The sequence below is a fragment of the Manis javanica genome, chromosome 8 (assembly GCF_040802235.1).
Source record: "Manis javanica isolate MJ-LG chromosome 8, MJ_LKY, whole genome shotgun sequence".
Lineage (NCBI taxonomy): Eukaryota > Metazoa > Chordata > Mammalia > Pholidota > Manidae > Manis > Manis javanica.
This window is the reverse complement of record NC_133163.1, coordinates 62,636,353-62,653,416: the sequence shown is the minus strand read 5'-3', so window position 1 is coordinate 62,653,416 and position 17,064 is coordinate 62,636,353. Positions and strand designations below refer to the sequence as shown.

The following is a 17,064-nucleotide window of genomic DNA, read 5'->3' as shown; positions in this document are numbered from 1 at the left end:
TCAGACTTAGGGCAATTCAAGACAAGAGGAACTTGCTCATGGCGGCTCTATATGTTGCTATCACTGTTATCCTGGATTACAGTGACTCCTGATGGTGCCCAACCTTCAGTCTCCCCTACACCCCTACCTCTTCCTTCCACTCCATTCTCCATAAGGCAGCAAAAAGATCTAAAAATCTAATCTGACATTGATATTCCCTCATTTACAGTCCTTACATGGCTCCTCACTGGCCTCAGTCTAAGTTCAAATCTCTTAGTGTGTTTTTCCAGTCTTTCTGCAATTTTCTTACTACTCCATGATTCCCCTAATACTTTTCAGATCTAGCCATAGAAAGTAAATTACTGGTATTTATCAGAATGTATCATACCTCTTGCCTTTTCCATGTTTTTCCTTTTCATGGAACTCTTACCTTTTATTTTAGGTCTGGCTAACATCTGTTTATTTTTCAGATCTCAGATTAGACAATGCTTCCTGAGGAGCCTAATCTAACCTTTCCGGTGTGAATAAGAAGTCCTTGCAATATGTTCTTGTACTTCCCCATTTTACCACTTATCACACAAACTTGAAAAGTGCCTGTTTAGTTTTAAATATACCTCAGTAATGCCTGCACTCCAAGAACAGGGACTGTATCTATGTTATATAGTGAAGTATTGCCAGTGTCTAGTATAATATCTGGCACATGCCAGGCTCTGTTAATTTAAATAAAACAAAGCATAAATTAATACTGTATTGAACAATTAGTGCTGGTTGTGGTGGACTACTGCTACTATCAAGCAAGCAGTTAAAATATTAGATCTTTTCAACAGAAAATCAATAGGGAAACACCAGCTTTAAATAAAAGATTAGGCCAGATTCACTTAATACATACAGAACATTCCTCCAAACTCTACAGTAATCAAACAATATGGCACTGGCACATAATCAGGCACATAGGTCACTTGAACAGAATAGAGAGCCCAGGTATAAACGTATGCACACATGGCCAATTAATTTATGACAAAGGAGGCAATAATATACAATGGGGAAAGGACAGTCTTCAATAAATGGTGCTTGGAAAATTGGACAGCTACATTCAAAGAATGAAATTGGGCCACTTTCTTACACCACATACAAAAGTCAACTCAAAATGGATTAAAGACTTGAATGTAAGACCTGAAACCATATCCTGGATGAAGACATAGGTGATAAGTTCCCTGACATTGGTCTTTGCAATGCTTCTGTGGTTCTGACTCCGAAGGCAAGGGTAATAAAAGCAAAAACAAAACAAAACAAACAAAACCAAATGGCAATTATGTTAAATTAAAAGTTTCTGTACAGTGAAGGAAACCATCAACAAAATGAAAAAGTAACCTACTAAATGGGAGGTGATATTTTTAAATTATATACCTAATAATGGGTTAATATCCAAAATACATAAAGAACCCATGCAACTCAACACCAAAAAACAAGCAATCTGATTTGAAAATGGGCAGAGGATCTGAACAGATATTTTTCCAAAGAACACATACAGATGGCCAATAGACATATAAAAAGATGCCCAGCTTCACTATTCATCAGAGAAATGCAAATCAAAACCACAATGAGATATTATCTTATACCTGTCAGAATGGCTATTATCAAAAAAGATAGGAAATAAACATATATGCTCAATTAATATATGATAAAGAAGCCATGGACATACAATGGGGACATGACAGCTTATTCAATAGCTGGTGTTGGCAAAACTGGACAGCTACATGTCAGAGAATGAAACTGGATCACTGTCTAACCCCATACACAAAAGTAAATTCGAAATGGATCAAGGACCTGAATGTAAGCCATGAAACCATAAAACTCTTAGAAAAAAACATAGGAAAAAAATCTCTTGGACATAAACATGAGCAACTTCTTCATGAACATATCTCCCTGGGCAAGAGGAACAAAAGCAAAAATGAACAAGTGGGACTTTATCAAGCAGAAAAGCTTCTGTACAGCAAAGGACACCATCAATAGAACAAAAAGGTACCCTACAGTAAGGGAGAATATATTCATAAATGACAGATCCGATAAAGGGTTGACACCCAAAATATATAAAGAGCACACACACCTCAACAAACAAAAAGCAAACAATCCAATTAAAAAATGGGCAGAGGAGCTCAACAGACAGTTCTCCAAAGAAGAAATTCAGATGTCCAACACATATGAAAAGATGCTCCACATCGCTAGTCATCAGAGAAATGCAAATTAAAACCACAATGAGGTATCACCTCACACCAGTAAGGATCACCACCATCCAAAAGACAAACAACAACAAATGTTGGTGAGGTTGTGGAGAAAGGGGAACCCTCCTACACTGCTGGTGGCAATGTAAGCTGGTTCAACATTGGAAAGCAATATGGAGGTTCCTCAAAAAACTAAAAATGGAAATATCATTTGATCCCACTTCTAGGAATTTACCCTAAGAATGCAGCAGCCCAATTTGAAAAAGACAGATGCACCCGATGTTTATTGCAGCACTATTTACAATAGCCAAGAAATGGAAGCAACCTAAGTGTCCATCAGTAGATGAATGGATAAAGAAGATGTGGTACATATACACAGTGGAATATTATTCAGCCATAAGAAGAAAACAAATCCTACCATTTGCAACAACATGGATGGAGCTAGAGGGTATTATGCTCAGTGAAATAAGCCAGGCGGAGAAAGACAAGTACCAAATGATTTCACTCATATGTGGAATATAAGAACAAAGGAAAAACTTAAAGAATAAAAAAGCAGCAGACTCACAGAACCCAAGAAAGGACTAACAGTTACCAAAGGGAAAGGGACTGGGGAGGATGGGTGGGAAGGGAGGGAGAACGGGGGAGAAGAAGAAAGGGGATCTTACGATTAGCATGTATAATGTGGGGGGGGGGTACGGGGAGGGCTGTGCAACACAGAGAAGACAAGTAGTGACGTTACAGCATCTTACTACGCTGATGGACACTGACTAATGGGGTATGTGGGGGGTACTTGGCAAAGGGAGGATTCTAGTAAACATAAGGTTCCTCATGTAATTGTAGATTAATGATACAAAAAAAAAAGATAGGAAATAAGTACTGGTGATGATGAGGAGAAAAGAAAACCATTATGTGCTGTTGGCAGGAATACATATTGGTGCAGTCACTATAGAAAAACAGCCTGGAGGTTTCTCCAAAAATTACAAGTTACAAGTTACTATATGATCCAGCAAATCCACTCCCTGATTTATCTGAAGAAAACACACAATTCAAAAAGATCTGTGCACCACTACATTCATTGCAGCATTATTTACAATGGCCAAGATATGGAAACCTGAGTATCCATCCATGGAGGAATGGATACAGAAGATGCTGAATATACATACAATGAAACATTAGTCATAAAAAGGAATGAAACCTTGCTGTTTGCAGCAACACAGATAGAGCTTGAGAGTATTATAGTAAGTGAAGTAAGTCAACAAAGACAAATACCTCATGATTTCACTTACATGGAGACTCTAAAAAGCAAACAAAACAAAACTAAACCAAAACAAACATAACCCAGACTCATAGATACACAGAATAGATATCTGGAAGCCAGAGGGGGAGGTAAGTGGATGAAGAAGATTAAGGAGGACAAATTTCCAGTTACAAAATACATAAGTTATGGGACTGTAATGTACATCATGGGGAATACAATCAATACACTGTATTAACTTTGTAAGGTGACTCATGGTAACTAGACTTATTGTGGTGACCATTTGCAAAATATACAAATGTCAAATCACTGTTGTTAAGCTGAAACTAACATAGTATGCATCAATTAAAAAAATATATTAGATCTTTTTATTTTAGAAATATCAATATTCCAGAGTCAATAATCATCAACCTGCTCGTTACTTCTTTCTAAACAGTAAAACAAAGCCAAGTAAATTAAATACATATTTGTGTTATTTCAATTCCCCAAATATGTCACTCCATATTACACAATTTTTAAATACAGAACTTTAAATTAATGCCTTAAAAAGTACAGAGAGAGCTAATAATGCCTTATTGAATGATAATCATATGACCATATTAGTCTCAATTATGATACACAGTAGGTGATAGGTTCCCATTCTTTCATTTGAGATTTGGTATAAATCCACATGGCACAAAATCATATATTAAATAACAGTTACAGAAATTTAGGGATTCTACACTATAGTACAAAGACCAACTTGATGAAAACAATGAAAACAATCTCTCTAATGTTTATCAAAAACTTCAGGTGTATTTTAAAAAGTCAATCTTTCAGCTAAATGCTTTTTAATATAAATTTATTTCTCTTATCTCCACTGCATTATCTTCATCCACAAAAATCTGATTTTTAAGAACTAAAAGTTAAATTTTTTATTAAGAGTAGCAATTAGAGGGATCACGGGAAGATGGCGGCATGAGTAGTTCAGAGGAAATCTCCTCCCCAAAACATATATATTTATGAAAATACAATAAATACAACTACTCCTAAAAGAGACACCACTGGATGCAGTACAACAGCCAGGATACATCTACATCTGCGAGAACTAGGCATCACACGAAGGAGGTAAGATACAAGCCATGGCCAGTCGGGACCCAAATGCTCCCTCACCCCAAAACCCGGCGGGAAGAAAGGAGTCGGCATGGGGAGGGAGTGAAAGCCCAGGACTGCTAAACAACCAGCTCTAGAAATCCGCACCTGGAACGCAGACACAAGGTGCACGGGGTGCTGGATATTAGAGAAATGGAAAAGCAAAACCTGTGGGCAGGTCCCGGCAACGAGCACCCTTGAGACATAAGAAAAGCGAGTGCTTTCTGCAAGTCCTAAAGAGACAGGGACCCCATAGCTGGACGAAGTTGTCGCGGCAACCATAGCCAGCAGCTGGGTATCTCAGAGAAACTTAGGCGCCCTAAACCCCGGGGAGGCAGTGGAGCTCTGAAGCCCCTCACAGCACTAAGCAGCCTGCTAGTCGTTCCTCCAACTGGCACGGACCCTGACACACCAGCCCAGAAGCGGGAGAGTGGCAACACGTGCCAGGGACAGTGGCGCCGGAAGGGACTGAGAGCAGATACGTGCGCCAGCAGCACCAGCGGAGATCAGGAGAGGCTTCTGTGGGACGCAGCGAAAGCAGTCTTAAGAGGAAAGTATATAGAAATCCAGGCGCACTTGAAGAAGGAAGAACAATCCCAAATGAATAGTTTAACATCACAATTATCGAAACTGGAAAAAGAAGAACAAATGAGGCCTAAAGTCAGCAGAAGGAGGGACATAATAAAGATCAGAGAAGAAATAATCAAAATTGAGAAGAATAAAACAATAGCAAAACTCAATGAAACCAAGAGCTGGTTCTTTAAGAAAATAAACAAAATAGATAAGCCTCTAGCCAAACTTATTAAGAGAAAAAGAGAATCAACACACATCAACAGAATCAGAAATGAGAATGGAAAAATCACGGCAGACTCCACAGAAATACAAAGAATTATTAGAGACTACTATGAAAACCTATATGCCAACAAGCTGGAAAACCTAGAAGAAATGGACAACTTCCTAGAAAAATACAACCTTCCAAGACTGACCAAGGAAGAAACACAAAAGTTAAACAAACCAATTACAAGCAAAGAAATTGAAATGGTAATCAAAAAACTACCCAAGAACAAAACCCCCCAGGCCGGACGGATTTACCTCGGGATTTTATCAGACACACAGAGAAGACAAAATACCTATTCTCCTTAAAGTATTCCAAAAAATAGTAGAGGAGGAATTACTCCCAAACTCATTCTAGGAAGCCAACATCACTCTAATACCAAAACCAGGCAAATACCCCACCAGAAAAGAAAATTACAGACCAATAACCCTGATGAATGTAGATGCAAAAATACTCAATAAAATATTAGCAAACCGAATTCAAAAATATATCAAAAGGATCATACACCATGTCCAAGTGGGATTCATCCTAGGGATGCAAGGATGGTACAACATTTGAAAATCCATCAACATCATCCACCACATCAATAAAAAGAAAGACAAAAACCACATGATCATCTCCATAGATGCTGAAAAAGCATTCGACAAAATTCAACATCCATTCATGATAAAAACTCTCAGCAAAATGGGTATAAAGGGCAAGTACCTCAACATAATAAAGGCCATATATGATAAACCCACAGCCAACATTATACTGAACAGCGAGAACCTGAAAGATTTTCCTCTGAGATTGGGAACAAGACAGGGATGCCCAATCTCCCCACTGTTATTTAACATAGTACTGGAGGTCCTAGCCACGGCAATCAGACAAAACAAAGAAATACAAGGAATCCAGATTGGTAAAGAAGAAGTTAAACTGTCACTATTTGCAGATGACATGATGTTGTACATAAAAAAACCCCAAAGACTCCACTCCAAAACTACTAGAACTGATATCGGAATACAGCAAAGTTGCAGGATACAAAATTAACACACGGAAATCTGTAGCTTTCCTATACACTAACAATGAACTAATAGAAAGAGAAATCAGGAAAACAATTCCATTCACAATTGCATCAAAAACAATAAAATCCCTGGGAATAAACCTAACCAAAGAATTGAAAGCCTATACCCTGAAAACTACAAGACACTCTTAAGAGAAATTAAAGAAGTAACTAACAAATGGACACTCATCCTATGCTCCTGGCTAGGAAGAATTAATATCATCAAAATGGCCATCCTGCCCAAAGCAATATACAGATTCGATACAATCCCTGTCAAATTACCAACAGCATTCTTCAATGAAGTGAAACAAATAGTTCAAAAATTCATATGGAATCGTCAAAGACCCCGAATAGCCAAAGCAATCCTAAGAAGGAAGAATAAAGTGGGGTGATCTCGCTCCCGACCTTCTAGCTCTACTACAAAGCCACAGTAATCAAGACAATTTGGTACTGGCACAAGAACAGAGCCACAGACCAGTGGAACAGAATAGAGACTCCAGACATTAACCCAAACATATATGGCCAATTAATATACAATAAAGGAGCCATGGACATACAATGGGGAAATGATAGTCTCTTCAACAGATGGTGCTGGCAAAACTGGACAGCTACATGTAAGAGAATGAAACTGGATCACAGTCTAACCCCATACACAAAAGTAAACTCCAAATGGATCAAAGACCTGAATGTAAGTCATGACACCATAAAACTCTTAGAAAAAAACATAGGCAAAAACCTCTTATACATAAACATGAGTGACTTCTTTATGAACATATCTCCCTGGGCAAGGGAAACAAAAGCAAAAATGAGCAAGTGGGACTATATCAAGCTAAAAAGCTTCTGTACAGCAAAGGACACCAACAACAGAACAAAAAGGTATCCTACAGTATGGGAGAATATATTCATAAATGACAGATCCAATAAAGGATTGACATCCAAAATATATAAGGAGCCCACACGCCTCAACAAACAGAAAGCAAATAATCGAATTAAAAAATGGGCAGAGGAGCTCAACAGACAGTTCTCTAAAGAAGAAATCCAGATGGCGAACAGGCACATGAAAAGATGCTCCACATCGCTAATCATCAGAGAAACGCAAATTAAAACCACAATGAGATATCACCTCACACCAGTAAGGATCGCCATCATCGAAAAACAAACAATAACAAATGTTGGTGAGGCTATGGAGAAAGGGGAACCCTCCTACACAGCTGGTGGGAACGTAAACTATTTCAACCATTGTGGAAAGCAGTATGGAGGTTCCTCAGAATGCTCAAAATAGAAATACCATTTGACCCAGGAATTCCACTTCTAGGAATTTACCCTAAGAATGCAGCACTCCAGTTTGAAAAAGACAGATGCACCCCTATGTTTATCGCTGCACCATTTTCAATAGCCATGATATGGAAGCAACCTAAATGTCCACCAGTAGATGAATGGATAAAGAAGATGTGGTACATATACACAATGGAATATTACTCAGCCATAAGAAAAAAACAGATCCTACCATTCACAACAACATGGATGGAGCCAAAGGGTATTATGCTCAGCGAAATAAGCCAGGCAGAGAAATACAAGTACCAAATGATTTCACTCATATGTGGAGTATAAGAACAAAGGAAAACTGAAGGAACAAAACAGCAGCAGAATCACAGAACTTAAGAATGGACTAATAGTTACTAAGGGAAAGGGACTGGGGAGGATGGGAGGGAAGTGAGGGATAAGGGTGGGGAAAAAGAAAGAGGGCATTACCATTAGCATGTATAGTGCGTGGGGGGGTACAGGGAGGGCTGTGCAACACAGAGAAGACAAGTAGTGATTTTACAGCATCTTACTACGCAGATGGACAGTGACTGTGAAGGGGTATGTGGGGGGACTTGGTGAAGGGGGGAGCCTAGTAAACATAATGTTCTTCATAGAATTGTAGATTAATGATATCAAAGAAAAAAAAAAGATTAGCAATTAAGAGAATCACTACTGCCTTTAATTTTATTACTAACAATCTGATGAATATTCAATGAATTAATAAACTACAATTTGATTATCTATTCATTAGTTGATGGACATTTGGATTGTTTTAAATTTTTAGCTACTGTGAGTAATGCTGTCATGAACTTACGCATACAACTATCTGAGGTAGATACCTAGGAAAGTCACATGGTAAATGTATGTTTAATTTAAAAAATACTGCCATATTTTTGCAGAGTGGTCCTACCGTTTTGCATTCCACTGGTAATATATATTTCTCGTTGCTCCATGACCACTTCCACACTTGGTTTTGTCAGTGTTTTTAACTTGAGCTGTTTATTACGTGTTTATTGATAACCTCATAGTTTTTATTTATGTTCTGTAGTTTTTATTTACATTACTAGTAATGCCGATTATCTTTTCATCTATATCTACTTTAAGGATAACTACAATAAACAATATTTATTACAAAATAAGAAATTTCTCTGATATTTCAATTTGAGTAATTTAATTCTGTAATAACAGGACTTAGATCTAATACAACTGGCTCCTGTCCTCCATTCAGCAACCATTCTGCAATACAGCAGGCTAAAGTTCTTACTTATGCACTGATAGAAAAGATGTGGAAAAGAAGAGGTACAATGTGAAAACATGATGGGTTCCTATTTACAGAGAATTCTGTTTGCCAAATTGAATCTGTTTGATTTGGCTAAAGAAATATGCCTAATTCAGATATATAGAAATCACTCTTTCAGACTGGCAAGTTCCAGCCAACCACAAGATGCAAAAACTACCTTACTGCTATTAAAACTGGAAGGGATAATCACCCATCAAAGTGCATCAAACTTCTATGGGAACCAGAATGAATATGGATCAGTGGAACCCTGAGCTATGAACAACTAGCTGTTCAGGCTCCCTCTTGTCACTGCATTTCAGGATTGACTTTCTTGGACCCCACTCGTCATTTTATCATTGGGTTTGACCAAACACAAAAAGTTGCTAAAAGTTACTGTATAAATATAGGATATTAATACACTAATAAGCCTTCTATTAGTGTGCGTTTTTTATAATAAATACTTCATCAAAGAAATCTATAAAAATCTAGACTCACTCTGGAAGACAATGAAAAAGGTACAGAATAGTACTTCTTAACTTTTTTGGTCATCTATTTAAAAACTGCATCAAAAAATGCTCTGGTGCAAACACATACAAAATCTGACATAACAGTATTAGGAGTTCAGAGTCCCCTGAAGCTTATCCATGTGGTCTCCAGGTCAAGAAACTCTTAATTTTTCCCCCTCCATTGTTACATAAATATGAGTGAAAAAAATAATAAATAGATACAAGTACTAACATCTAACAAATAAAATTCTAAACAGATTCTTTGATGGCTTAAGAAAATGCATTTAAGAAAGACATTCCCTTGAGTAACTTTACCAGTAACCGTTGCAACTTCAGCAGAGAAAGCTTGTTGATTAAGACTGCTTGTTTCAGAATCTATCTGAAGCGTGGTTAGACTAGCCACTTCCTGCTCTTCACCACATTGATGATGGCCAGAACCTGAATCCACATCAGCAGAGGATGCAATCCCAGTATCAGCTCCAAAGCCAAAACCTATAGAAAGAAGACATGCTACTATATGGAAGTCCCAATTATAAAACAAAAATATTTACAAAACAGAATATTTATAAGATTTACATAAGCAAAATGGTTAAGTTTTAGCATACTCCCAAATCGATTATAGTTACATATTACTCAGGCAAATGTAAATAATGCTAATTAAAAACAAGTTTTATAGTTAGAAACAAATTTTTAAAGATTCTTATAGCTTATTATTATTAATGATAAAAGACATACCATCACTATTCTTATCCATGTTTTCTGGTAGCTGGTAGTATACATACTGTTTTTCTGGTATTTGATAATCTAAAAAAATTCAATTTTACCAAAAATGCCATGTATTTTTTGCTTAAATCATATTTGAAGTCTGAGATCATAGTAACATATAACCCATGGAAATGGGAAATATGTAATTCTCCAATTCATCTCCCAGCTCTTCAAAAATTTGGTTCCCAAGGTTGTCATTCTTTTTTAAAATTCTGGTACCCTTCACTGTCAAGCTTAATACAGAATTACTGCAGAAAAGCTGTATGTGATAGCAAGACAGCACCAAATAATATCGTTGATGTCATTCTGACATGAAGCAACTATTTAAGAAAGATTCTGGGTACCACAGCATAGAACACAACTGTACTGAATGTACTGAGGCACTGAACATAAAGTGGTTCCCAAACAGGAGTTATTGAAATAGTGCCAACACATAACCATGACTGTCCTTTATTCTAATATCAAGTCCACCCTAATATTTTTTTTCCTTTCTACATATTTGGTCTTAAAATAGACTTGTCTTATGAAAGGACAGTATTGTTTTTTAAATGTTTGGCAAAATAATGTGGTCCCAACTTAAAGTGATTCTTTAAAACTTCCTTTGGAATCTCACTGAAAAATGAAACCAAAATAATGTGAGGATCTAAATAACATTATAGGGAAGGTGATGGTTATATAATCTATAAGTCAGTCTACAACAGAAAAAGATCAACAAAAAAAACATACTGCTCAAATAAAAAAAGATACTTGCTGTCAAATTTTCGGCCATCGTACTGGAAAGCACTGAAAGAATCTGAATGACTGTCTGAGCTGATAAGATCACTGCTCCCTGCACTGGCAGGAGAAGTCCATTCTGAGGGCACACCAGGGTCATCAACAGGGCGCATCTGGTTCTGCTTGTTTAGAATATCAGGGAGGTCTTTGGGTATTTCGAGGCTGCCTGGACTACTTCCTCTTCTTGTCATAGTCTAAAAATTCAAGAAATATTTAACCATTTAAATGTTTTCTTTTTATTCTCATTAAGCATCTGAAATTTTTAATATCCAAGAGAATCATCAGAATAAATGTTGAATTTTAGGGCCTGAAATAGGAGGGGGAAAGCGTACTATCCATATATTTAACTGTACAGAGCTGAAGCCTGAACTACTTACTGTTTGGTCTGCCTAAAGCAAAAACCCAAACGTCATAGTTGCTAGGCCCAAGATTTTTAAGCCTCAGAAGAATCTATGGAATAAAGTTAAGACAACAGAAAGAGCAAAGTATTCAAACGTTAAATGAAGAAGCACATAGAAGAGCTAGTGGAGGAAAGGAAGAATGATGGCAAAGATGTTATTCTATAATGGTTACATATAGTATGCTTCTGTAAATTTTTTCCCCACTTGAGAGAAAAAACTTAAAAAAAGAAAACCTAGGGAAATGTAATGGAGCTATATAGACTTTTACTAAAGACAAGTTGAAATCTAAATGTAATATGATCATTTACAAAAAGCAATTCAAACTATATGTTTCCTTAACAATTAAGTACTATTAGGGATATAAGTGCTTCTATTTTCATTTTATCATAATCCTAACACTCAGTAAAGATAATTTTAAAATCCCTTCCAAAGTTATCTGGAATGATTAAACAACTGATATTTATGTTACTAAAATTATGGCAGTTGGGCCAGAAGACTACCATTGTTATCTTTCCTGCTGAGGGCTGGCAGTGGGCATTAGGGTAACTTATGAGCAAAGATGAAAAATACAGGGAGGACTAAGAAGATAGAGGCTTTACTAGGGTACCTGAGCAAACAGATATTCCAATCTTTCACCCTGGTCAAAACTATAAGCTGCTTGTTTTATGTCTAAGGATAAAAATTATTATAAAAATATAATTTAAAAATCTTAATTCAAAAAATGGGTTAAATTCTGGGGGAAGGCTGTTTTGAATAAAAATTGCCACATATGTAAATAAATACACAAATAGAAATGTAGCTTTTAGTTTCTTTACTTTTCTCTCTAAAACCAAATAAATAAAATAAAGTAACACTTACTGAGGCATTACCACTTCGAAGTCGTTCTGCTATAAACTCATCCATCAGATCAGGAACATTAGCATTGCTGCTGCCAGTATCACTATTAAGAGGGGGCAGTTTTGGGCTCATGTCCTCTTTACTGACTAAAAATAAATAAATAACTATATATAGTGAGGAAAGACTTAGCTGTATTTTCTAAATTTGAAACACACAAAATAACTGCAAATTACCTATGCTATATCAATTATTGCCAAACATGCACTTATAAATAATCTCTTCTTTTAGATTTAAGTTTAAGAATTAGTAAATTGGTATTTATTTTATTTAACTAAGCAGATGTTAGTCAATCTTCAATACAACCCTAAACAGCAAGAAAGCTTACAGACAAGCACTAGTTGGAGTTAGGTTAATATTGCCTATAAAGAAACTGGTATATTTATCTTTCTTCCTGCCTCTATGCCTCTATTTAGAGCCTTAATAATTTATAATTACATTTTCCTCCAAAGAATATTTGCAAGAAATATATCCTTTGAATCTCTGCAAATCTCAGTGGGACATAAATGCATTCAAAATTGGATATTTATAAATGAAAATTCTATGATTTGGACATAATATTGTTTCTTTTCACTATAAAATCTAATTTCACTGCTTTAAGAAAGAGGTTTATTTCCACACAGGTTTTTCTGTAGAAAAACCCACAATAATTATTTTGATTTTTTTTAATGATCACATGATTTGCATTAACAGGAAAGATTTAAAATTAGGATACAAACTTAGAGGAAATAAGGTATTTATTTCACTATTATTCCATTGAAAAGTTTACTTCTCTGAAATTAGAAGAAAATCAGCACTGTTTATATTTCTAATGAACTACAAAGCATTACAGGTTAAGAACATACACTGGTCAGGTGTTCATTGTGAAATACCATTATCTTTATACATTACTGGCCAGGCTTTGCTAAGCTGTCAAATACCGCCCTCAAGTGGCATTAATGGCTCAATGCAAGATGCATTATCAGCGTTCTGTTAATCATGCTAAAAAACCCATGTTAAACAAATAAAATCAAAACCTTCCTTACTGCTGAAAGTTAATTTTCTATATCTGCAAAGTTATTTTAATTTAAATCAAGATAAAACAGTTACCATAATCTTGCTTTCTGTAATCTGTCCATAGAGGTTCCATATTTAAATCATGATTGGCTATCATGAAACCTTGCACATCTAAAATCTCAGAAAAAGAGAGTAATAAGTGTATCAAGGACATAACTTGCATTCTATATAAACGAATGCAAAACTAAAAAGCCTACAGTTTGGAAATAGCTTAAATGAAAAGTAACTAAATCCACTTTGAGATTTAAGAAATAATTTCCTCTTCAATGATAACTAAAAACGTTGGGGGCTCGTTGTAGGACCTTGATTTCCACTATGCTATATAATGTCAAAGCAATTTTCTACTAAGAAAAAAGATAAAACCAAATAAATCAACAGTACCAATAAAAACTCAAGTAAATTAGCTGGTGCCCTCTTAAATAACTATAGAGGGGCAGGGGAGAAAGTATTCCAGCTCCTCAGAAAGCTGAATTCCAAGGCTCATGTAGTACATGCTCAGAAAAACATTTAACAGCCTTTGAAAGGTCACTAAAATTTGCCTGTATCTTCATTTTTCCTATCTTGTTCAGCAGCAAAGAGGTTTAACTAAATGACTTATAAGGAAATTAGTAATTGAAATAAACATTTTATGCTGGGGAAAACACAGCTGGGAAAAGGCGCATGCATAACCAAACAGAGAGAAAGCAGTGACCATCCCAAAGCTTTTTGATTACTTATAGCTTGCTTCAGCTGCATTAAGCCAAACTGGTGCTGTCTTTCTCCTTTTGCACTCTGCACACTGTTAGTGCTCACCTGCAGCTTTCCTTCCAAAATAGCCCATTACATGACTGTACAGATCTCTCAGTGGAGCCTCTGGTGGCATTCTGTTCTGCCTCTGTGGGGAAACATTTGCCTTCGGCTTCGAAAGAGCATGTACAACAGTTTTATAAACGCCACCCAGGGAGCCCTGCTGCAGTCCTGCCTCATGACTTGATGACCTAAGAGTACTACGACTACCTAACTGATTACTTGCAATTTCTTCTTTTTGTAATGTGGTAGTGGGAATCTCTGTAGATTCCTTAATTGTTTGACTACTTCCTGATGCTATACTAATCGTATCCAGGGGCCTGTACACACCAGGTTTCACTGGCTCTGTAGCACTATTAGAGCTGGTATGGGGACTGCTGGTGCTCCCACTAAAGCCACTGAGCTTTCGTAGTCTCACCTTCCATGGAGCTTCTTTGTTTTCCAGAGGATTATAAAACTGAACTGACTCAGTAGATGGTCTAAAAGTAACATGAACACTATTTCGTTTTTTAGTAGCAATTTTCATGATTTTGGCTCTATGAGTTACTGATTCAGATAAGCTCCTTTTAGTTGGAGAAAGCTTGCTAGTGCTTGTAACATGAGGCATTCTATGGTTAACAGGTGCTTTTAGTGTAGTTTTCTTGGCATGCAAAACATGTGGGACAGTGATTTTTTCATTAATTTGCACACCCTTAACCTTTTCAAACAGTGTTACATCTACACAGGCATCTAATTCTGTGGCTGTTTGTCTATACAGATGTTTTTTCTTTTCTTTATTACAAGGGCTACCTGAACTAGGTTCTGATGACTTTTTATCACTGTTCAGTTGCTTACACTTTTCAGAAGTTTTTGTTCTTGTAGAACTGTCTAACTGGTTAGGTGCAATATTACTTATGAGGACAGCTGAGTTTGGTTCTTTTTCAAACTGTATGTTTTCAGGAGTCCCAACAAAAGAGGTAATATTTTCTGATTTATTTTCCTGGTCTATGTATTCTAGTTTATCTAAGGATGATCTCTCATCCTTATTTACTGCAGTGATCACTTCCTGTGAAGCTGGATCTTTACCTAACTCATTTTTACTATGATTTTCCTGGTTTTCTTTAAAATATTCTTTCAGGGAGGAAAGAAGATCGTCATCTCCTTCAAGGTCAATGTACTGGATTTGTTCAAAAGCTGAATCTGCAAGTTCTACTGGATCTATTAAGTGACAGAGATGGTCATATATGCTATCACCAACTTCCAGAGAAGACTCTCTACTATGAGTATCAGTGATGTGGCTTTCAGTGGATCTAGTTATTGAAGAAGCTTCTGTGGAACTCTGCAAGCTTGGCGCATGACGGGATGAACTGTCAATGACAGGAACTGCACCTTTGGCTCGTTCAACACTGAATGGTTCCAAGATGTCAGAAGTGCTGCTACTTCTAGGCAATGGTTGCTCCTCATTCAAAGCACCAAAAACTTCATTTCCAGTATCTTCACTTTGCGAAAAATGTCTGACTCTAGTTGGGCGCGGAAGTATTTGAGCATCATCAATATCTATAAAAAAAAAATTATGAGGAGTAGGAACTATGTGAATATGAAACATAAGTATTAATTTCAACCATACCCTACACAAATGCTTAAAAAACAAAACATTGAGATTTTTTAAAGCTCAATGAAAGAAAATCTATTAAAGATACAAATCTGATTTTAAGTAATGATGAGCACAAGCCAATATAGCATGTAGTGTCAATGAATTAGAAAATTACCAGAATATATTTTAAGATGTTACATGCACAGAAACACAGTGAAATGATGAAACATTTGGAAGTGCAGTTAAAGATAGAGCTGTGCCAATAAATCAAGCAATTCAAACTTGCTGTTCAATTTTTACTACTTCTTTAAGTTCTAAGGAGAAAAAGTACATCTTAACATGAAAAGCCGATCTAAATATCCCATCACAGAATCTTATAGGGTCTCATAAATTGGCCTGTTGCCTTCCTTACCAGGCAAGAGGCATCATCTTTTCTTCAAATTTTACCTATCTGCTTGATCATATATTACAAATGGGTATTTCCATCCTCTTCCTAAAGTTCTTTGCTAGGAAACTATTTATCTGTTCTATTAGGTGTTTTACTTTATTTTGTTATAGTATTAAAATCAATTCATCCCTATCAAGTAAAATGAATCATTTAAAAAATTGTATTTTTTCATTTCTAACACAAACACCATTTAATCTACTTAGGAAGAAACCTTTATCATTAGCCCTTTCCATCAAATAAGCATCAAACTCTAAAAGCTGAACCTGTCTTACATCTCTTAAGAATCACAAATTTTAGTCAAAATGGCCATTGGAGATTAACTAATTTAACTCTCTGAGGAAATTGAGGCCCAAAGAGGTGAAGTCACTTTTTCTCAAATTTAGAAAAGTCTGAGAGGTGGGCTTCCTGTACCATGTCACTGAATTGTTTCTGCTGCTTGAAGTGCTAAGTATATGGTAAATCCTCAAAAATATTTATTGAAATTGAAAATCACAAGATGAAATACTATTTAACTATACAGATATATAAAAGTTAAGAATTTCAGAAGTAAAATAGTGTCAATGAATTCATTGTGGCCTTTATGTTACTTAGAAATAACTATTAAGATTTTTTCTGGAGGCCAGCAAAATATAATGAAGAAAGGACAAAGGATCAAAAAGTCAGATGTTGCTACTCATTAGGCTTGCAAAGGTTGTAAATAATAAAACTAACTGAACAATCAAAATGAGATTTAGTTTCATAGTAAAACAGTGACTTTGTCCAAGATCTCAAATTAATTTACGGATGGTGTTAGGTCCAGAACTTAGTTTTTCT

The 17,064-nt window shown here is 36.1% G+C and overlaps 1 protein-coding gene across 7 annotated transcripts in view; it reads right to left on the bottom strand.

Moving 5' to 3' along the window:
• The window catches only part of RALGAPA1 (Ral GTPase activating protein catalytic subunit alpha 1), a 266,532-nt gene that overhangs the window by 147,652 nt on the left and 101,816 nt on the right, over positions 1-17,064 (bottom strand). For 4 of the 7 annotated variants that reach the window (XM_073211346.1, XM_073211345.1, XM_073211347.1 and 1 more), the window contains 4 exons: positions 14,237-15,766; positions 12,353-12,477; positions 11,071-11,287; positions 9,870-10,046 (listed from right to left, as the gene is read on the bottom strand). In XM_073211346.1, the coding sequence (XP_073067447.1) occupies positions 9,870-10,046; positions 11,071-11,287; positions 12,353-12,477; positions 14,237-15,766 (2,049 nt within the window). Of the gene's footprint in view, positions 1-9,869; positions 10,047-11,070; positions 11,288-12,352; positions 12,478-13,477; positions 13,556-14,236; positions 15,767-17,064 lie in introns of all 7 variants that reach the window. The other 3 variants (XM_073211350.1, XM_037025513.2, XM_073211348.1) reach the window with 2 other exon arrangements.